The sequence below is a fragment of the Physella acuta genome, unplaced genomic scaffold (genome assembly GCF_028476545.2).
Source record: "Physella acuta isolate Inbredline_101_S28 unplaced genomic scaffold, ASM2847654v3 ptg001016l, whole genome shotgun sequence".
NCBI classification, from domain to species: domain Eukaryota; kingdom Metazoa; phylum Mollusca; class Gastropoda; family Physidae; genus Physella; species Physella acuta.
Genome location: NW_026732533.1, coordinates 6,192 through 29,575, shown reverse-complemented (window position 1 = coordinate 29,575; position 23,384 = coordinate 6,192). Strand labels below are relative to the sequence as shown.

The window sequence follows — 23,384 nt, the reverse complement described above, 5'->3', positions numbered from 1 at the left end:
AGAACGTGGTCTATTTATATATTATCTAGCGATTGGTACTGCTAATTAAGAAGATGCATGCTCTTACTCTAAACTCTTAATTTTAAACTTCAAAATTTCTAAACCGAACTTAAACATTTAGTGAAGTAGATCAACGTTTAAACCAAATGTTTGTTTATTAAGATAGGCCCATCCGTATCATCCTATGTGGCACTGGCAACACTGAAAATCAGTCAGACACTTGAATACATTTTACTTTAGGCGCTAGAATCATTTTAAAATTAAAAGCAAAAAAAAAAAAAATTAAGAAAAAAATATTTGTAAACCTGTAAAAAGTTGTAAGAAAGGTAATATTTAATAGATCTAGATCTATTCTATATGTTAAAATTTTCTTAAAGACAAATAACAAATTATGTGCGTTTACAATATAACATTCTAGATCTACTACTGTTCGTCACATGCGAAACGGTTTCCTTCATTGCGTATCTTTTTCTAGCTTTGGTTTTGATTGTTGGAAACAGACGAAAACACGGGCGTGAACTCGAGTTTTGTTTTGGTTGAGTTTTCATGACCTTAAAACATCCCAGAAGGCGTGGTTTCAACGAGGTCAACACAGCCAGCCAATCGCAGACATTCCCATTCGCCATCCATTTTTCAGTGAACCGGCTTGCGTCTGGCTTCCACGGCTGTTAAAATTTGTGCTAAGTATAAAAGATCGGACTCAAAAACAATTCTGAAATGGATGCCTCAACAAATACAAAATCTCAGAAGGAAGTAACCAAAATGGTGGGATTTATTGGCGGTGGTCGTATGGCCCAAGCCATGGCGAAGGGATTCATATCGTCTGGTAAGTCGTGGCCTTTAAAAATTAGCATGATAACTGCGCGTGTTTACATTTTTGCGTGCACGTGTTAAAAGCTAGGTTAAAAGTTTATCCTTGTAGATCGTAGGCTATGGTGTGTTGATGGTCATCGTATGTGATATACTTAACTACTAACTACAGTTATACCAGGGTCCGATAATGCCACACTCTAACTCTAATGGAACCTACGATGCTACGAAAATCTGATCACATACAACGCCTAGCCTAACAGTTAACAGTTAACACTCACTGACATTAGCCAGCGATAGAGGAGAATCTAGAAATCTAGAACTAGAATCTGGATTCTAGATCTAGAATCTAGATCTAAAATCTAACCACGTCTAGATTCTAGATCTAGATCTAGTAGGTGAAAAAAATCTCCATCAAATTAAAAACTAATGAAATGCCTGCAGAACCCAAGTGACAAGTCAAGTATCACCGAAAATTTAAAATGTCACTATTTTTTGAGACTTTTTTTTGTAATAAAAAGTAACATTCTCCATCCCCCCCCCCCCCGAAGAGATACCTGGAAGAAACTCTGGTTGTTGCTATCAATAAGTGTATTACAATTCCCACAAAGACTTAATACATTGAAATAACAGAGAAAAAAAAAATCAGTTTAAAGTTTATTATGTTGCAAAAAGTATGACGTCATTTGTGGACGTCCTGCCCCAGCCACATAAACAGTACAATACAGTAATACAGTACATAGATCTAGTTATAGACACAACAAGAGAAGAGCTTGTACAGACCTTTTAGCCCCTGTATAGATACAGAGGCGTAGCGATGGGGGGGGGGGGGGGCAGGGGGGGGACATATGTTCCCGGGCGCCGACCTTAGGGGCGCCAAAATGGGTTGGAAAAAGTAATCGAAAGTTTGAGGGGGGGGGGGGTGCAAATCGAAAGTTTGTCCTCGGGCGCCGGGAAGGGTCGCTACGTCTCTGTATAGATATAATCTACGTTGCAAGCCTCCAGTCTATTAGTAAGCACAAACGGGGTCAACGCTTTTAACCAGTAGTGATGATACAATCTCTCAAACACGAGGCTATCCAGTGGTCGACCAATGCAACCGTTCACCTGTCATCAAGTAAATTGACAGGTGACAACATTAGTGGCAGTAGTTGTTTAGAAGTTGTCTAAGCGTAGTCAGCAGAATATTCAGAAAATCACTTTTTTGGTGTGGACAGTGCATATAAGGGATGGCGTGTGGCAGTAAGGCATGTTGGAGATTCTCACTACATCTATATGGTCTTGATATGCATGAGGCTTTCTGGAGATTGTCTCACTATATGGCCTTGATATGGATGGGCCACCTATAGTAGCTTGACTGAATGTTTACATATCTCTATCACATTTAGTGTTTGAAGTTAAGAGACTTGTAAAAGGCGATAATCGCATCCACGAGAAACAACCCAAACACTGCACTTCTATTTGAAAACCAACAATGTTGTTAAAAAAAAAACGCAAACAAAATAATTTTTTAAAAATAAAAAAAATAGATTTTTACCAGCGACGTCACAAGGGGATAATCCGGCACACAGATGACGCAGGGATTAAGGTCACGTATGCAGTAACGCCTAACTCGGATTTGATGGAAGTGTCGAGATGTTGGCCTGAAAATGTTAAACTGGGTTGTGAATTTCTAAAGATGCTATCGTTTGGTTTAGATATACCTGAGAAAGGTGTGTCCAGTTGATGTCTTTAGGTTTACATTCTACTTGGAACTTGAGATTAGGTCAAGGTCTGCACTACAAAGGTCATCACACTGACTAGCATGTTGACAAACATACTGTTAGCCAATTGACCAACTTATTGGTGATATCCCCACCCATTATATACAATGTCGTTCACGCATTCAGCTGACTGGCTGCTGCTGTTTCTTTGAAGATTGAATAAAAAAGTATGTTCACCAGAAAACATACCAACACGGATTAGTATGTATAGTGGGGGAGGGGTGTAGGGGGTGCAACAAACAAAAGCCGTCGCCAGTTTACCGAGTGACCGTTACAAGCGTGACGTCTTTGGGGGGGGGGGGGGGGATAGCGCGTGATGCAATCGAATGTAAGAAGCAGGCGTGACGCAACTGGGTGAAATATTGTTTACCAACATACCAGCAGCGTTCACAGTCAACAGACCTCACGCGGTCGATTGCTGGAGGCAGAGCTGTTTGAATGATGCAACGCGTGCATGCAAATAATAATTTTAAAACTTATGCGAAAGAAAAATGAAAAAATAAGTAACACATTATGGGATGTTTTTCGGTAGTGACTCATAGCACGTGCACTTCTTGACATTCTTTTGATTCAGATTTTTTTTGGGGTATTACAAAACTAGCTGGCAGGTTTATGCTGTATTATGTATAGTATAGTTGCTTTTTTGGGATTAGAGATAGGGTTACTTGAATTATTATTATTATAGTAGTAGACCAAATAGCATCAATTAGCATAATTTTAATACGTGGGTCTACCGATTCCTGGTAGAGGTAGGACCTGCCATTGTTACGTCCACAACTAATGCAACTTTCGTAAATGTTATTGGATTGGAAGGGGGGGGGTGTGGCGGCTGTGATGTTGGTTTGACGTGAAGCATGATATTGTTATGTTGACACAACGAATCTCTGGAACTTGAATACACATTTATCTCTGCAGGTCTGGTGCGGGCTAAAAATATCCTCGTCAGTGACAACAGTCAACAGATGCTCTCCATGGTGGGGGTAGGTTCATCTTGTTTTTGTCTACGTTTTTTTTTTGTCTTTGTCTGCTTTGTTTTCTCATCAGCAGTTATTCTTCCAGGCATCTCTTCCTGGGAGCAGAACCCCCTCCCCCCACCCCCAAGAGTTTTCCGCCCCCCCCCCCCCCCTCGAACGAAATTGAATTTATATAGAAAATATATACTTTTAACAGTGTGTCGTCGTCGTCCCGTCCCCCCGAAAATTTAAAATCCCCCCCCCCCCCCCGAGAAAATAAGTCTGGAAAAACACCGCTCATCAGTTTCCCCATGTGTTCTTGTCTGTTCGGCACTTGAGTTCAAGTTATTTATAATTTTACACCAGTGGCTTGGGTGGGAAAGGGGGGATCAATCTTTAATACATGACGTCACTCAACATAGCCTATTTTTATCCCTCCCACCCCACGGCAATAAGATTACTACCCCCTCCCTCCTTGTTACTCGGTCACTGTTAAAATCTGGGTCATCATACTGAACTGCATCACTTTATTGGACATGGTCTCTATATTAAACAGTGTCACTACATTAAATGGGTCACAGCACAATATTAAACTGGATTACCATATTAAACAGGGTCACTATATTAAGCAGGGTCACTATACTAAACAGTGTCCTATATTAAACTGTGTCACCATATTAGACAGTATCACTATATTTATCAGGGTCACCACATTAACACGGTGACAGTAAAAATGTAATTTATATTTAACCCGGAACATATTATGTAATATAGAAAACATAATTTTAATGTACTCTGTTTGCATCTTTAATCTCGCTATTAATATTTATGTTCCTTAATGTATAGGCCTATATTATAATACATTTTACCCCAGGAAATAGGGGTAAACACTACAATGTCCAACAAAGAAGTCGTTGAGAACAGCGAACTCATCGTCATAGCTGTCAAACCTAACATTGTGGCCCCCATATTGAAAGAAGTGGCTGGAGTCGTCTCCCCTGACAAGCACCTGTTTGTGTCTATTGCTGCAGGTGTAACCATCAGGTCAATTGAACAGGTGAGTGGTTCTATGTGTATGTATGTCTGTGTGTGTGTGTGTGTGTGTGTGTGTGGTTAAATAGCCACAGCAAAGCTGTAGATTATGATGTTGCCTGACAAGAATAAAGAGATAAAGGTAAAGATAGGATTAAACAATAGGCAATTGTTTGAATCTGGGTCAAGAAATATAACTTTGTTACACGCTAATGAGCCCAGCAAATAAATTAAAGCACCAAGTGCACACGTCCCTCATATGCCATGGAAACAGTGTATCCTGTTGGCTAAATAATAGTAAAAACCTATTTGTTTCTAACAAGTACAGCACTATTGGGTCTCGAAGTCAACCTTTATGAGTACAGAGCAAGAACAATCCAAAAATGTGTAATCCAAAGCCTTGAACCTGGATTAAGAACGACTCCAAACATTTTTGTATTTCAGATCTTTATGTTATCAATAATTCCAGCTTTTAACATTGATATAATAATTTTGTAATTAATAAAGAAAAAAAAAATTTCCCTCTAGAATCTTCCTGCGGGTACCCGTGTGGTGCGTGTGATGCCCAACACCCCCGCCCTGGTGCAGGCTGGTGCTGCCGTGATGGCGTCTGGCAGCAGCGCTCTACCTGATGATGTCATCTTGGTCCAGGAGCTGTTGAGGACTATCGGCATCTGTGAGGAGAGTCCGGAGTATTTGCTGGACGCAGTGACCGGTGTCAGTGGCAGTGGACCTGCCTATGTAAGTTGTTGGTACAGTACCTGGTGGTAGGGAATGTCACGTAATAAGGAGAGGACCAATTAGTTAGTTTCACTGAATAGAACTAAATGAGTCAACCAACTGCGCTTTCACTTAATTTTAGAAGTCTTTCATTGCAAATAAAAATAAGGAATCAGATTAACTAAACTTTGGATAAAACAATACAATTATTTACTAATACTAATATTGTCTTATTGATTGTCAAAGTAATTTAATCCTCTGGTTCATGAAAAAATTAGTCTTCTGATAAAAGTGTGGTAATTATTTTTACTGCTATTCCAGGCATTTGCTGCCATTGAATCTCTGTCTGACGGTGGGGTCAAGATGGGACTGCCCAGAGAACTAGCCACTAAATTGGCTGCCCAAACATTGCTGGTAAGTCTTGGTGAAAATGGAGATGGTGTGGTTGAGTACACATTACTAACTAGAAAGTCACAAGTTTACAGACTTTAGTCAGTAGGATGCCCCTGAGTCCATCCAGCTCTTATTGGTACCTAAATTAAATCTGGGAAAGTAAAGGCTGCTGACCACGGATTCTGAAACATAACTTTTAAAGGGTTTAAAAACATTATTTTTGTTCTTACTCTACTGATTGTAAGAGAAGCATTGCCAGTATTCACACTAGTGCATTGAAATAGATTACTTAACGCATTACAAGTTATGTAACAGCAAAACCATGATCGTGAAATGGCGCGCTTAAGGGTTAGATTTTTCACATACTTAATTTAAAGATTAATTTTTTGACAATATCACAAAAAAATGTGACATGAATGATGGGTTTATCTGTGACAAGATTGTAGCCTATAAAATTATGGGATGTTTCCCAGGGTGCAGCTAAGATGGTGCTGGAGACAGGGAAACACCCAGGCCAGTTAAAGGACGAGGTGTGCTCACCTGCGGGAACAACCATTGCTGCCATGCATGTCCTGGAGAAGAAAGGTTTCCGTGGAATTTTAATGGACGCTGTGGAGGCTGCAACTCTCAGGGCTAAGGAGCTAGGGGCCAGTAATTAGCTTCAGTGTAGTATTTAATTTGTATAGCTTAGGTCCAGAAATTGGCTTTAGTTAAGTATTTGATTTGTATAGCTTAGGTCCAGAAATTGGCTTTAGTTTAGTATTTGATTTGTAGCCAAGGTCCAGTAATTTTCTTTAGTTAAGTATTTGATTTGTAAAGCTAAGGTCCAGAAATAAGCTTTAGTACAGTATTTATGTTGTATAGCTTTAGTACAGTATTTGAGTTGTATAGCTAAGGTCCAGAGATTAGCTTAATACAGTATTTGCGTTGTAATATTATACACCTAGGGGCCAATATTAGGGTTAGTGAAGTATTTAAGTTCTCTATTCAAAACTTTTTTCTACTAGAAAATTATGTTTATATTTTATGAATTCCATTAAATATATCTATAATAATTACTCAATAAAGTAGGTAAATGGAATAAATATGTAATGATTACAAACTTGATCGTATAGTTATAAAGTTTTATGTAAATGCCATCCCTTTATTATGGCACCAACATATCAGTATTTGTTTTCTTATTGTTTGATCACATGAATATTTATTTAAAATGCTTGATAGTGTGCATTATATTGAAAATGTTTATACTAACTTAAAGAATTCAACAAAAATATTTATTGTGGACAAAGACTTGGTGAAATGCTTAAAAGCATTGCTTGGTCATGTTTTATTTTTAGAATGGTTTTACATATACATGTTTTTGATTTTGTGTTGTGTGCAGATGTAAATGCATATATGTTGTAGAAATGTCTGATTCAATCCTTCGCATTTAAATATTTTTGTAAATTCTTATTCACTATTTTTTGTGTACTATTTAAACAAAATTACATTCCATCTTTTTTGTTCATGATAGAAAATTATTTTTCTAATTTTACTCATTTCTAAATCTACTGTGAACAAAGATTTGTCTTCTCTCAGCCACTTGTTACTTAAGCTTCTATTTTAGTGCAATTTTACACCTTTGTTTTGTAATAACCTATTTTTTTTATTATAAACATTTTGATGTTAATGTGAATCATTAAATATGTAAATTACAGTATTAAGAATTCTGATAATTTGGTCAAAATTGTTTTGTTACATCAAAAATTTCTAGGGAAAATAACTCAAATTATGTTAACAAATGTAAGTTGTAGCAAAAAATAGTGTCTTATACTTGCTAAAGTAATCTTTACATATAACAATGTGAAGTTTGAGAATTTTCCTCAAATGTTATATTTTGTTGATGTATTTAACATAGAAGATAAAAGTATCAGTTGGACCTAGATATCAAAGTCCTCAGATAAGGGACTCCATGCATTAAGAAATCAGGTCAAGTGATGTTCTAGTTAGTATTTCACATGGTGAACCAGTTCCTTGAAAACATTTTAAAGTATAAGGATGCTCTGTCATAGGTTGAAATAAGATTTGTACATAGCCTGCTCAGGAAGGAAAAATGAATTGGAATATAAGGCCACAATGGTATTTTTGGAGCAAAATCAATAGACCAAGTGCTATGGTTTGTGTGAAAGAAAAACTCTAGCAATTTTTAAAACAAAGCCATCCAAATAGATTTTTATTACATTAACATGATAATATTGAAATGAATAAATGATGTGACAGAACATGTACACGGGACGTCTAATGATTTATGATATTTTACAAGCAATGAGGAAACATCCTGCTGCCAAGTTTAATCAAAGTTAACGATAAACTAATGAGTAATTGAACACCAATGGCTTACAAATGCACCACCACACATTCATAAGACTACAGAGAAAAATCTTAAAATTAAAGAGGATATGACAGCCTGAAGAACCAGCCCCTCATCAAAGAAATATAAGAAGACTGCTAAGAAACAATGCCACTCTGTCCGTTATCAGTTTGTTACTGCGTAATTTGCCTGATGTTATACACTCCACATTTTAAATAACTGAATGTATATTTTAATGAATCAAACGAGCACTGCTCTCAAATAAGATGAAAAATGCAAATGCCAAAATAATTAACATGATGAACAAAATTGACCCACCACACACTTCCCTAGTGTCCAGATTGTTTAAAAGTAAAAATTAAAAAAAAAAATAAAGTTGGCTCAAAAAAAGTAAATTAATCATTACAGGTATTTTAAGAATTTGTACAGTATTTCTATTCCATTAACTTGCTGTACACTTCTACAGGCATAATCAACTCTGCTTTACATTTAGATCCCCTGTAATAACCACTAACACACCCCCCCCCCCCAATGATCTTCACCTGACAGCCTAGAATACTTATCCTCCCAAAAGTTAAGCCAAACAAAGTAACAGGTTTTTAGCCACAGATAAAGTGTTTTATTGTGACAGTGGGGGGAAATAAAAAAAAAACAACGCTTGATGTAAATAAAACTATTTGCAAATAAATTAATAAACTTTCTAGTCTGTTCAAACATGTGGCTTAATTAACATGCAACACCAAAGTTGGGACCTTTAGAAATATAAATATCTCCAAAGGGCTCCTCCTGCTTGGTATTAACAGCCTGGTGCTTTTTGAGAACTAAAAGTGTGTAAAACCTAGATGCCGCCTGTTTGCGGTTGTGATTACGAGCCATTTCCTTGAAGCTCAAAACATCTGAAAATGTGAATGCCTGTTCAAATATCTGTTGCATCTGCTGTGTGCGCTTGCTCCATCTCTTTTCTTCTTGCTCTGCATTTTCTGGCATTTGATCAGCTTCCTGTTCTTGTTCCAAGTCATCAAATGTCTAATAAATTAAAAAAAAATAAAGTTTTTAAATAGTGAAATAGCATTAGGCAAACAACATTCAAATCACCAAATGTTTATGAAATATAAAAAGGTTTCAGCGAATAGGCACCAGACAGACAATTTAATGAGCGTTGTTAAATAAGGACAAAAGCCATTTAAGTATTACATGATTGTCAAATTCGAAAAACGTCTCGAGTTCAAATCTTCTGGCAGATAAGGCTCGATCCATTCCAACACTATAAAATTAAGAACGAAGAAGAAGAAAGTAATTACCATTCCAGGCGCAACAGATTGTGGGGCGACTGATGGTGGAGCCACGGAGAACGGAGCAACTGAAGGTGGTCCATCATCCAGCAGGGGATTAATGGTGGGAACAATATTTGATGGATCTGTTGGGACTTCTGATGGTGCTAAGGTTATGTCAGGTATCTGATCAAATACTGACTCGTTTTCTCTTGGTAGCTCTTCAGTTCTGCAAGCAAGATAACAAACATCTTTAATGACAAGAGTTGATCCAAATGTACTTAGAAGAGTCTATCTAGACAATACACATTACAATTAAATATAGTGGTATTTCGATATTTATTAAAATATACATGCATATTATTCAAAGGGTTTTGTATATAAATCATGTTTTACTACAATGTAATTTACCTGCGAGGTGGTTCAATACTTTCTTCATGTCGTGACCGAGATCTCTTAGAAACTGGTGTATTTGCTACAATTTCCGAAACATTGATGGAAGGTTCCACTGCTATTGATGATTCATTGATATTCCTGGTCTCCTCCAGTATTGTGGACATCTGCAATTGCTTGCTGGCATCTATCAAGGTGCTGTTACGTTCATTCTCTCTGGCTATCTCAGGGGCCATGTCCAGATCAATTTTAGAAGATCCTGGCTCATAGTCATCAGACATTGGCCGGCAAACAAGGTTTCGGGTAAAGTGCTGGAGAAAAATTAAACCAATAAATAAATCACTATTGCTTAGTGTTGTAAAATTCAAATAAAACACCCATGCTTTTAACACCACCCCATTGATAAAAAAAAAGCCCAATAAACCCAGTAGCATTGAGTTTCTATAAGAACAACGAAGACAAAATATTATAGTGACTCAATTAAGATCTCAAACATTAATGTCAACCAGCTAAAATAGGAGAAAATAAACCCACTCTACAATTTACATACATACGGATGTTAAGTTTATTAAAGTGTTAGCAAATAGTTTTACACCCACCTTTACAAGAACCTTGGAAATGATAGGCCTGCCCGGTAAAACAAAGACCTTCTCCACTCCACCAGTCTCTTTCCAGAGCATTAATTTCTTTGTGGGTGGGGCTAGATCTAGGGCAGATACAATGTCTGATGTGTCTGAGAGTTGCAACTTCATGGTTTCACTGGGTATGCCCTTTTGCTCATCAACAATAAGCTTACGCTTTCGTTTTCCCTTCCTTTCTGTACCTGTTGAATCAAAAATTAATTGCCACATGTGAAAAAACACAATACAACTGGTATAGCAGGTAAAAAATAATGAAATATGTAAATCTTTCTTTGCTAGTTGCTTATGTAATTTGTTCAGCTCCATTCTTTGCTTTAACATCAAAATATATAGAAAGTGAGAAGTCTAGAACAATACCCATTGTACAGCTGATGTAACGACCTTTAGAATTAACATTATTAGCTAAGTGAGAAACACAGCACGACCTTTCAAGTACAAAATCAATCAAATTTAATACTATGCTTTAATAAAGGGATGTCTTGCTCCAATAAGAGTTGATGATAATAATAAAAAACTCCAACATACCTGGAACAGTTGTGATATCAAGAGGTTCTAGAGCAAAAGCTTCTTCCTCATTATGGACAAGTGTAGTCTGTTCCCCCATAGTGCTAGAAACAGCCGACACACCAGCAGCTGCAGCTTGGAGGGGAACAGTTTCCTCTGCATCAGTCTCACCACCCAAAGACTTCTTATCCCTCTCATCTGAGAAATCAACATCAAAGTTAAAAATGTTGGCGCTACGTTTTATGACAACAGCTAATTAATTATTGCAAGTTGTTCTAAACATACCTCGTTTAGGTGAAGCGGAAGCAGCCTCAGATGCGTCATTCGTGGCGTTGACATTAGACATGGCAGGTGGATCTTCAAACAAACCTCCAGTGCCCATAAAGTTTTGTGCTGTTTAATGACAAGTACAACTATTTGAAATAGGAATAAATAATAATACTGATCAAACTTATTTCATCACCAAAACTTCTTCAAAGAGACTAAAATATAGCCTACCGAAAAAATCCTGATCAATATCTCCAAAGTTGTCATCATTATCTTCATCACAGCCATCATCTGCATCTGAAAAACAATAGATAAAACCAAATATAAATAAAAACAAAATAACTGTAAGAGTGAAACTACTTTACAAAACCACAACTAGCACTTACCCATAAACTCATCACCAAACCCATCTCCCACAACTGGGGGAGGTAAGTCTATGTCCATTGGCTTTTCCTTGTCAGCTGGAGAATGAGGTTGGTCATCTTTTGGCACATCTATGTCTGATGGCTTATATAGACCATCATCTAGATGTCCATCTTCATGAAGAATTTCCCTCTCATCAAATCCCACATCACCTGAAGTACCAATAATGACATAACTACTTTTTGAAAGCACATTATTTCTCAAGTAAATTTCTATTCATAAAGCTTAAGCTTCTTAAATCATATTTAAAAGCTAACAAAGAAATTTTGAGTAGCCACTTCAACCAAACAAGCCACACAAAAGCCATTCACTCATGATTCCAATTGGAGGCACGCCATCAATCTGTAAATATGTGTGAGTGGAAACATCTTGTATTATAAAATGCCTTTAGATAAAAAGCCACTCTCTATGGGGGTCAAAGGCAACTTTTTGAACAATGAATGAATAAGAAAAAAAAAAATCTTAGTAAAGTAAAGAACAGTATTGTACCCACCTAAATGGTAAGGGAAATAACTCCAATTGGAATCTCCCACATTACAAGAAGGAGAAGGTGGTTGGAGAAATGAAGGAAAAAAAAAAAAACAACAACCAAAAAGCCAACAACCTTTGACCCAAAAGAAAGTAGCTTCTTACCCTTGCCATTTAGCAACCCCCCAACACTGAGGTCTGTCTTTTCTGATGTATCAATTTTGTCTGGACATGGCAATTTTTCAAGACATTTACTGTTACAAGCTATTTCATCTATATCACAAGCATGTTCTTTATGATTATGGTGACAGCGACGGGTGGTAGTGACACATTTATCATCTTGAAAATTATATTCGGAATCATCCCATTCTTCCTCTGACCCCGATTCCATGTCATAGAAACCAGGGTCAGTGTCTAGTCCAATGCCACTATCTGAATGCTCAAGAGGAAGTCTGTCAGCATTCTCAGCTGCGTTATCAAAACTGGCATCTAATTTTCTTGAGGCACTTAAACGTTTACGGCAAGGGCAGTTGGCACACTGGGCACAAAAGTTTTTATCCTGAGACGAAGAAGCTAGCGATAAATGTATTTTTCTAGAAGATTGAGGAGGAGTCATAAACGGTTCAATTTCTGAGGTAGATGGTGATAGAATATTGTCACAAGAGTCAACAGTATAGCTGCCATGACTTTTTATAGGTGTGGAATGGTCGAAACAACTAGGAGAGGTCAACAAGGTGTTTGGATTTGTTATATCACAGGTATTTTCAACATCATTCTCAATCCCACTGTCTATACGAGAATTTCTATCACAGATGGTTACAATGGTTTCATGATGATATGCAGTTGAACGCCTGCAAACACACTCAAGCTGAGATGACATTTTACAGACTAAACAACTGAGATATGTTGATTTTAATGTCAGGGCTCTGTCCAGTAATTCACAAAGAAAATCTTCACTCAGTGGATGTTTGATAAAATTAGATGCTTCCCCATAAATTATAAGGCAAAGTTTTTCATTAGTTACAGTTTCTCCCAAGGAATCGTCTTCCAATGGACCTGATAATTTAGGAAATTGTAGTAAATGAAAAATGCCGAGCTATACGTTTTGAATAAAATAATTAAACTAATAACTATGCCTATTTGTTTTATTTATCATTGTCAACAGGTATCTTACTAGAAGATATTCATACAATTCGAGAACTAAGAGGGACAAAAAAATTCATAATTGTTTGCTGATAAAAGTACACTAAAATTATTAAGTTTCAAGGGGTACTACATCCTAAGAAAACACCCAAATTTCCCAAAAAAAAAAAAAAAAATCATTGATTGAAAGAGCCGATTAAAATCTTTGCAGACAGAAAATGTGTTGCTTGCGTTAAAAAACAATGTAGATGCAAAAACAAAACAACATTTACATAAAATACACTTGCTGGAAATGTATACATGTATACAAAAATGGTCTGGAAAAGTTTAAGCAACAAGCTAAGATTAAAAAGAAAACTAACCAAAGCCATCATCGCCCATGAGAGTTATTGACCCCAAGTCTTCCCTCATTGTTATTTCCTCAGGTCGACTCTGATTTACAGAAAACTGCGCTTGAACATTTATGTCCCTGAAGTAAAGTAAAAAGTTACAATTCATTTAATTAGTAAAATAAAAAAAAACAACACACCAAAACTCTTGTAATTTAAAAAAAAATATTGTGTATATGTGAGTGGGTATATAATTTATATCATTCTTAAACACTAACTACAAAGGAAGTTAAGTTTGAACTTACTCTAAATCAGCAAGTGTTGTCTCAAAGTCATGAAAATTTTCTTGTAAAGTGATGGCAGCCACAGCAGCCTCTCTGTTTTCTTCAGGCAAATCCACCACACCAGGCCGGAAGGCCATTTTAATCTTAACAAAAGCTTCATTGCAATCAGCCAACAAATACTTTGCTTTTCTTGAGTAGATTCGAACCACACCAAGCAGCAAGTGGCCAGAAGTCCGAAGTGCCATTTTGACCTGCAAGAATTAGTATTATATTCTAATTTTGGAATATAATTAGAAACAAATTATAGCATTACATTTTGTGCAGAACACAGTGTTTTGAAAAAGTACAGGATGATTAGCAATTTGATTAAACTATTATTTGCCTACCTTAGGTTTAAGTATGGCCTCAACACTGCTATCGATGTTGGTCTCAAAAACATGTGCCTTGGTCAGTTTTTTGTCCCAATGAGCAGCCAGCCATATTCGAGCCAGGGGCCCTTTTTTGTTAAGCACAAAGCTTGCGTAAAACATTTTGTATTAGACTTTCTGTGTACAAGTTGATAAATCTGAAGGGAGAAAAGTCAACATTTTAATAAATTCATAAATGCTAAGCTGTTAAATGGAATATCAGTCTTCACTCAAGAGCTTTTACAGCATGCTCTTAAGTAAAAACAACACCAATAACTGTACAACTTGTTCTAAAGCTGTCTCAAAAACTACCAGTTAAATAGTAGGCCCTGTAGGAATAGAATAATGCCATGAATATCTTCACTTGTAATAATAATTATTATAAGGTATATTGGCCTATACTACTAGAAAATTTTATTACTGCTCAATTTCATTCCTCCAGCTCACCTCCCACTATTTCACAGTAATATGTATATTTGTATTATCTCAATGTGGAGTAGGAACAATGTCAACATGGGGTAGTACTGCTCTCTAGACAGCTTACACATATTGCATTTTTGCTACAGCAATAAAAAAACTTCTAATTCCATAGGCATACATTCACTACATACAAGTCCTACCATAGCAGACGTAACCCTCATATCTGACAACAGTTAGTATACACTAAACCTGGATATTTCAATATGGGTATGTACCTAAATGACTTAAATACTAATAGGCTATTGCTTGCTGTTGTCAAATCTAGATATCTCTAAACCAAATTCTGACCATAAAAGTGACTAAACCTGAGTAAATTGTACTATATAGTTATAGCTGATTCTAGCCGAAAAAAGATATGTATGCGCAATGGAGAGAAACTACGACTTGCCTTCGCTGTGATGTTTTAGATGGTACTGCACATGCACGTGTTTACAACCGCAGAACCCTAGCCCTAACCATAGGTCACTGTGCATGTGCAGAGCTATTTTTTGCCGACCAGGTGGAGACGCTAGGATGGAAAATCTTTCTCGAGTAGACAATAGGCCTACAAGTCTAGATCACTAACTTTAGAACTAGACCAGTGGTTCTTTTAAAAAACATTGGTATGTATTTCACTAGTGCACAAAATGAACCGTGCATCAAAAGCAATCTGTTTGAAAACAAAACCATTACAACTACAAATTTCACACACAAAAAAACAGGAGAATGATTATGAAATTATGTGCTGCAAATCAAAATGTAATTTCTGCTGCTGCCTTTCACGCAGATAATGGAATCTTCTTTAAAAAAGGGTGTTAGGCGTTAGGTTACTGGTAGTTAACTAAATACACACATGGCTAGCTAATGTCCATGCTAACCTTATCCCTAGCCCTAACCGCTAACCCAACCCTGGTCCATACGTAGGGACTTGGATGATGTAGATTTTGAGGCACTAAAAACGAGAGTTTTCTGCCCATACCGAGTTTCGTCGATTTAGCCGTGCGGTCGCGGGTGATGATCGAAAAAATTTTTTTTTATTAAAAATCGCCGATGCTACTAATAATTTGATGACTGATTCTGAAAAACAAATGGATTTCATATGTTACGGTATTTTTGTTTTGAGATTTTGTTGAAGGTGAAAATGGATTTTTTGAGCCAAACTTTGGCTACGTAAAACTCTTTGTACCATAAAAACTTACTAACAAGGAAGGCCATTAAAAAGCCCTCCGACCATAATCACCATTTTTCTTTATGTGTGTAAATTTTCATAAAGTTAATCGATAGCAAAGTATTTTTTTATAAATAGTTTAGAAAGTATAGCCTTAAGCCATTTTACAACTACCGGGAAAGACAGAGGTTGAAACCGGAAGTGTACTTGTGTTGTTAATGACGCCATTGCTCTCAATTGAATTGATTTGTAAATCCAGCAACATCCACACGAATCTGACTTTAAAATCATTTTAAACTATAGAATTATATTTTATATTGATAAAACTATGATTTTTTGTTGACTTTGTGCGCATATTTTCTATTTAGATTCATTTTTTTTGTAATTTTGAGTTAGATCTAAAAATAGATTTCTAGTTGAATTATTGTTTCATTTTAATTGTATGGCCTAGATATAGATCTATATTGTTCTTGAATGAGTTCTATATTTTATATTAGCTATCATTATAGTATCTTGTGTACTTTCCACATTTTTCTTAAATTTTAAAGCTTGATATAGGCCTAGATCTAGAATCTAATATAAAATTCCATTTGCCTATCATTTGGTCTATAAATTTTCTTATAATAAGATATAGGCCAATAGGGTAATTCTATATTAAACATTTAGCCTTTTGATTGCTTTTCAAGCGAATTTTTATTACCAATATTACTAATATTCAAACATTTTAGGAGTCCTATATTTTCTTTATAGCTCTAGGACTTTGTTCGTTTAGATTTATTACTAAATTACTACAATCCTTGTACAATGTTCTGTCTTCATCTGTAGGCCTATTTGAAGTACATATGATACTACTGTATTTTTGCTGTAGTATACATCTCAGCTGCTTTTTTACTAGTCTTGGCCCTAGATAAAATGTACCAGTTCACAAGGGGATAGAGAATCAAAAGATGTGGATCTACTCATAAGCAACTTCAATGAAAGAGAAATAGGTCCACTTAAGAATGGATGTTGCTGGTTTTTATTACAGTTCTAAAAGCTATCAGTCAGAGGAGACACAGCTTCAGTAGATGTTTAATCAGATTTCATTTTTAAATCATTGATGGTGTTATTTTTTAAAGTAAAAAAGTGATACAAGCTAACAGACTTAAACATGTTATCCACACAGCATGAGATGTCACTTAAATATATGACAGATGTTTCTTAATTATAAAACTTACCTTTAACATTAAATGGTGATCATTACTCCACCAATAAAAAAATCATTCCAATTATTAAATTATTTGTTCAACAATAATTGTAAATTAAATTATATCAATTCTATGATAACATACACATAACAGGGATGAAATATCATGCATATTGACAACATTTAGATACAATTTTAGTAATCTAAAATCAGTTTAGCATTGTGCTTCTTTCTTGCAAAAAAGTAGTTGCGCAGAACAAAAATGACTTTTTAAATTTGACCAACATTGTAACAAAACCACATAAGCTAAGTGAAATATGTTTACTTTGTGTGGATGTATACAATGTTGGCACCAATTAGGCCAATTTTCATTAAGATATTCCATATAATAAAAATTTGGCAACAGATTATGTGTTGCCTATAGCAGAATTTATTGTTTAAAATTAAGGGGGGTATATGAGTTTAAACCCCTTTTTCATTAAATAAAATATTTTTAAAATCAAATTTGAACAAAGGAAATATCAAAGTATATAATAACCTTCATGTTTACAATATTTCTTGCATATAAGCAAAGTAATCTAAAATCAGCTCAACATTGTACTTCTTTCTTGCAAAAAAAGTAGTTGCGCAGAATAAAAATGACTTTTTTATTTTGTCCAACATTGTAATAAAACCACATAAGCTAAGTAAAATATTTTGACTTTCTGTTAATGTATACAGTAGGCCGTTCGATTCACAGCTTCCGGGTTTGTTGTTTTGAAGCCATCTCACGGCTCATGCGCTTACCAAAAATGGCGACCAGTTTCGCTTTCACTAATGGGTAGAGGGATAAAACTAATGATTACGAAGCCATCGTTAATTTTAGAAATCGGAACTATCCGTTTCTATTTAAGTCTATTAATTAAGAATTGTCGGATCTACTTTTGGCCTAATTTCTTTGTTTGTCTCGCAAGCGGCGCCTTAGTGAAAGTAGCTCTATATAAGTCTCATCTTTCGAATCAAATAACTCTAAAATACCCCGTGTATAATAAACCAAACTAAGTGTATATGAAACTTGAAAGTATCAATTTTACACACATTACAATTTACTGGTAATAACTTATGGTCGGAATGAGATGTGGTCCGTTCAAGTAATAATGCCATTTTATTATAATCTTTTTTGGTGAACACGAGGCGCGGGAAAATGTGTGCCGCGCAAGAATCCAATCATTTGGCTAGGTTTATGACTGTTTTTTTATGTCACACCTAAAAATAGAATGTTTACGCTTTCTTCATTGATGATCGTTTTTATTATTTTTTAAACTGAAAGTATGAATTATTAGTTAGATTTTAGGTTTTGTAGCTTGGTATACTTACCCTTTATCAATTTTAAAAGCATAGCATGCTGATTGTGAACAAATAGTCATAAGACACAGAAATAAAAAGTTACATGCGATGTGCCACACCCGGGTCACACCCCCTCAAGAAAACACGTGTTTATTAAGCTGTTTATCTCACTTTATAACAGTAATTAAAATTAATTGTCAAATTTTTATTACTTATTGGGTAATATTAAGCACATGTTTACTAATAGTTAAAAAGAAACATAAGTAAATTCTGTTTTAATGAAGGTCACGGGTCAAGTTTTTTTTCCTTCTTTCAAGTTCAGTGGAGGGTGCCACAGGCTGACCTGACTTTGGAATTTTTTTTAGTAATAATGACTTTGCACAGAAAGTTAAAATATGCTAAATTAGCTTAGTTTACTAGTATTCTAGCTATTATTAATACATTTTTAATAAAAAAATCATTCTGTAATTCTCATCAAAAAGCCTATGTATACAGTGTTGGCACTATTCAGGCCAATTTTCAGTAAGATATTCCATATAATAAAAATTTGGCAACAGATTGTGTGTAGCCTATCAAAGACGCTTATTCAAAAATTTTAGGGGGGTGACCCTCTTTGTTAACATTATTTTTTATGATCATTCTCATCCAATTCAATTATTTTTATCTTACTCTTTTACTGATATCATAAGCTTGATCTTAGTGAATTTTCATTAAAAAATACCTGCTATTTAAAAAGTTACAGAGATTTTAGTTCGCATCCAAAAAAGTAGGGAAGCAAAAAATTGAGAAAACCCCATAGTAAAAAAACCAGAAAATTAAATACATTAAAAATTCATAACTTCGTAACCGTTTGAGCTAAAATTAAAATAAAAGTATCTTTGTTCTTGTCTAAATGAGCTCTATAAACTGGTGCTACTACATTTTTTATTTTTTTAAAAATGAAATTTCATCCAAGTCCCTATCCATACGCCTTGTAACCATAACATTAACTTTATCAACTATCAAGCTAACCAACCGAACACACCTATTTCTGGAAGAGTCTATTATCGGACATCTAAATCTTCAATCATCCCGCGTAACCATGAAACTAGACGAAATTACAATACTAGATCTAGATCTAGATCTACTAAAATCTAACCTAGAATCTATCATAATTCACGTCTGCAGTATGAGCTAGAATTTTACTAGGCCGAAGGAAGTTTGCAAAAGTAAATTTAGGTCACAAAACAACATTCATTGCCTGCTGGATGTTGGGAAGTATGGAAAGAGAATGCAGAAATAAGTCGTGCATACTTATAAAAACAATTATTTAAGGCAATGTTCAGATTTTCGATGGAAAAATTAACAACGGTGGTGTCTTTTCTGATGTTTACCTGGATTATTCGAATTTTTTAACCAACAAATCACACCATCTTCACATTTTTAATACGTAGACAACTATCCGAAACTCGGTGTTTATACAAAGATGGCGTCTTTACTATTAGATTCAATTCCCGCTAAAATACGAGATTATGCAAATGAAGCTACATCACCAGTTTATTACTCCACAAACAAAATGTAGTACCTAATCACAGTAAGAAACGATTCTTTTTAGACTACAGTATTTGTCGAAATAAAAAAAAAAATACAGTCTAGAAAAAATAATTGATGAAAAATCATTAATAATGAAAAACAAGGATAACCGAAATCTGTCAGTATGAGCGCTATTATAGAGATTTATTCGCGTTATTTTCATATTTAGACCTAGATCTAGACAAGAATGGGTTAAATTTGGAGGGAACTACAAAATTGTTTGATGTTCCAAGCTCGATGATTAGTAAAACGTTTGTCAATGGCATGGGAATTATAGTAAAGGCACTGAACCTGAGTTGGATTATTTCCCCTTTATTAACAAAAAACAAACAAACAAAAACGACTAAGTATCAGCACTATGGTGACTATGAATGGCTTTTCATAAAGTTTACATAAGCATGTACAAACTTGTTTTTATGAGATCGATAAATAAAACCAGCAATCACCGAAAAGCACTCTGTCATGCCAAGATGTCCTTTTCATTCGCACATTTTGTAGACTTCTGGTTAGCACCTAGGCAGACAAAATGTTTATTGGATTGTAGTTTGTAGGAAAAATTGTCACAGGAAAAAAAACAGAAAAAAGTCACGTGAAAAAAGTCACAAATGTGTATTAACATGGAATTTTTTAATAGGCCTACTTTTATGCATAAAATATTCAGTAGATGCAAATCAACTTACGATTAATTAAATGTAATGTAAGCATTGTAGATATATGTGCGTAGTAGGTTGTGTGCATATTGTAATATTTATAAAACACGTAAAATATTTAGTATGAAGTATGTATGTTTTAATTCTTTTATCCATATACTATTTAATAGGGGGGTTATCCATAAATGACGTCACGCTTTTTTGGACGATTTTTACCTCCCCTCCGTCATACATCGTCACAAAAAGTAAGCCAGACCCCCCCTAAAATGACGTCACACCTCAGCCTACCCCCCCCCCCCCCCTCAAATATGCAGTTGAATTTTTTTTGAAAACATCGATATTTTTCCAAAATCTTGTCTGTACTCTGTCAGAATAGAGTATTTTAATCAATTCCTATTACAATTTATTAAAACAGTTTTCTAAAACGCAAAATAATGTCTAAAATTAGTTTTCTAGCATTGCTTTTTTATAATGCAAAAGTGTGACGTCGCACCATCTGACCCCCCTCCCCCTCATCACACAACGTCACAAAATTACGGACCCCCCCTCCCCCTACGAGTGTGACGTCATTCATGGACGACCCCTAGAATGTTTTTTTATCGTGTTTTTAAAATACTAACATTAAAGTATTGTGAAATGGCATAAGGATGTATGGTTAACAGTGTTTCTTCCACACTTTTTTCTCCGGGGGGGGGGGGGGGGGGGGATGCTTGCGAGTGAGACCTAATTCAGAATGTAGACCCTAGGCCTAACAATTGTATTATTTTAATTTTAGTTACCACCTCACTACACGATCTGACGCTATCTGACTAAATAACTTTCAAGTGCTGTGCATTTTTCAAAAGGCATCAATCATAGACTGATGTGTCGGAATTCGACCGCTGTTTGTGTTTTTAACTCTAAAATCAACCCACTTTATTGTCATAAGCGAACGCTGTTCGGGCTAATTATTTTAGCGAGCGTCGGTTTTACCTATAAAATTAAGACCTACTGCAGAAGACATGCATAGTTTGTTGCTTTACTTAAACTAACTCTAAAAGTATTGATGAAGGGTCCAACTGGCAGGGGTCACGTTTCGCCGGGAGATTAGTGATAGCTAAATTAAAATTGTGTAATTTTAATAATCAAAATTACACAAAAAGTTACTGGCCAGTATGGGGATCGAACCCACGACATTCGCGTTATTAGCACGACGCTCTAACCAACTGAGCTAACCGGCCGTTACATTACAGGGTTGCTCCAACTAAATAATTCTTACATCAACAGTGCAATGTAAAAAAAAAATCGATTTCAGCTATTGTATTTTTTTTTAAAGGCAAGTGTTCTTTAGACTTCGAAAGCATAGGACCAAACAAGACACAAACTTTACTTAAAAAAAAAAGCTACAACTGACCTATTTATGTTTTCTCTATCTAGGTCACTAGGTCAACAGCATAGTTCGTTTTACCGTAGGCCTAGTAGGGTCAAACGAATGGGACACTCGTTAAAAAATTAAATAAGTTAGTGGCGTAGTCGGAGGGGAAGCAGAAGTAACTATGTAACCAGCAGAAGTAATCATGTAACGAGCACTAAAACCATCACCCAACAGAACCAGAATCAAAGAAAAATAGAGCACAACTGAACAAGAGCAAATTTTAATGTTGCGAAGAATAGAGGGGAGGTAATCATAATAATACTAAAAGCACACATAAAAACCAGAGTTCTACACCCTGTTGAACAATTCTGCTTATGTTACAGATTCATGAATACACATTGGAAGTACTACTATTTCAAAGCTGTAGGCTACATCATTGTAGACTGCAGTAAAAAAATTAGTTTACCTCACCAAAAAAATGTCTTGAGGAAAAATTAAAAGTTTAGAAGATAGAAATAATATCTTTTAAGACAAGAAGAAATCAATTTGGAAATAGGTCTATATAGAAATGTTTTAGTTGCTCTATAACAGGGGTCTCCAAACTTTTTATCCCGAGGGCCGCATAAACTATCAAATATCAGTTCGAGTTTCTGCCAGGCATCTCTTCGGGGTGGCGCCCCCTCCCCCCGAAAAACGTCTACCTCCCCCCACCCCCAACGATAATTTAATTCATATAGAAATATAAATACAGCTGTCAAGTGACTCATATAGGCCTATTGAAATTGAAAAATGGCGAAACTTGCTTGCATTTTTCGTCATTTGATGCAATGTTTTCACGAATGTCTGCAACACAGAGGCGTAGCGACCCTTCCCGGCGCCCGGGGACATACTTTCAATTTGGCGCCCCCTTGGGAGCAAATTTTCGATTTGCACCCCCCCTCAAACTTTCGATTTGCACCCCCCCCCCCCTCGAACTTTTCATTTGCACCCCCCCTCAAACTTTCAATTTGGCGCCCCCCCTAAGGTCGGCGCCCGGGGACATATGTCCCCCCCCCCCTCGCTACGCTACTGCTGCAACACGGTGGGCAATTATATTTGCACTCAATGCTACATTTTCAATTTGTTTTGAATTTTTCCTCAGCCTCCTCCAACAAACATTTTTCCTTGGACAAAAAGATCTCAGCGGGCAGCATCCGTAGTTTGGAGACCCCTGATCTATAATATATCAGAAAAGTTGGGATACAAAGTTTGTTGGGATACAAAGGCCAAATTACGAGAACTGTATTGTAAGAATTATATTTAAGAAAAAGTGTAAAAGGGGCAGTGTAAATCTTATGAAAAAATAAATGAATTTATTTGATGATGCTGGCTTCATGTTCATGGGAGTAAAATAATGGAAATAGGTTACACATTTTATAAGAACATTTCTTGTTAAATTTTAAAAAAAATAATTTTCTGAGAATTAGAGATTTTATTTCCAAGTTTGATATCACTAAAAGTATAAACATTACATCGAAT

The 23,384-nt window shown here is 35.7% G+C and overlaps 2 protein-coding genes and 1 non-coding gene across 4 annotated transcripts; 1 reads left to right on the top strand and 2 right to left on the bottom strand.

Annotated features, from left to right (window-relative positions):
- The first annotated feature begins 612 nt into the window (after positions 1-612).
- LOC131954613 (pyrroline-5-carboxylate reductase 1, mitochondrial) lies at positions 613-7,461 on the top strand. Its single transcript, XM_059318386.1, has 6 exons — positions 613-826; positions 3,489-3,553; positions 4,401-4,583; positions 5,087-5,299; positions 5,600-5,692; positions 6,145-7,461. Exons 1-6 carry the CDS (start codon positions 718-720, stop codon positions 6,328-6,330), a joined length of 849 nt encoding a protein of 282 aa, XP_059174369.1. The 5' UTR covers positions 613-717; the 3' UTR covers positions 6,331-7,461.
- Positions 7,462-7,870: 409 nt separating this feature from the next.
- On the bottom strand, positions 7,871-19,790 carry LOC131954623 (double-strand-break repair protein rad21 homolog). Of its 2 annotated transcripts, XM_059318401.1 has the most exons (13): positions 19,664-19,790; positions 14,131-14,309; positions 13,766-13,995; positions 13,494-13,600; positions 12,154-13,044; positions 11,484-11,672; positions 11,329-11,394; positions 11,116-11,223; positions 10,852-11,028; positions 10,285-10,508; positions 9,704-9,996; positions 9,323-9,521; positions 7,871-9,047 (listed from the first exon to the last, which is right to left on the bottom strand). In XM_059318401.1, the coding sequence occupies exons 2-13, from the start codon at positions 14,272-14,274 to the stop codon at positions 8,748-8,750; spliced, it is 2,928 nt and encodes a 975-aa protein (XP_059174384.1). In that variant the 5' UTR covers positions 14,275-14,309; positions 19,664-19,790; the 3' UTR covers positions 7,871-8,747. The 2 variants fall into 2 exon arrangements, with proteins under 2 accessions (XP_059174384.1, XP_059174385.1); XM_059318402.1 differs by lacking the exon at positions 12,154-13,044.
- Positions 19,791-21,658: 1,868 nt separating this feature from the next.
- On the bottom strand, positions 21,659-21,732 carry Trnai-aau (transfer RNA isoleucine (anticodon AAU)). The gene has a single exon. It is a non-coding gene; the product is annotated as a tRNA-Ile (tRNA).
- Positions 21,733-23,384: the final 1,652 nt, after the last annotated feature.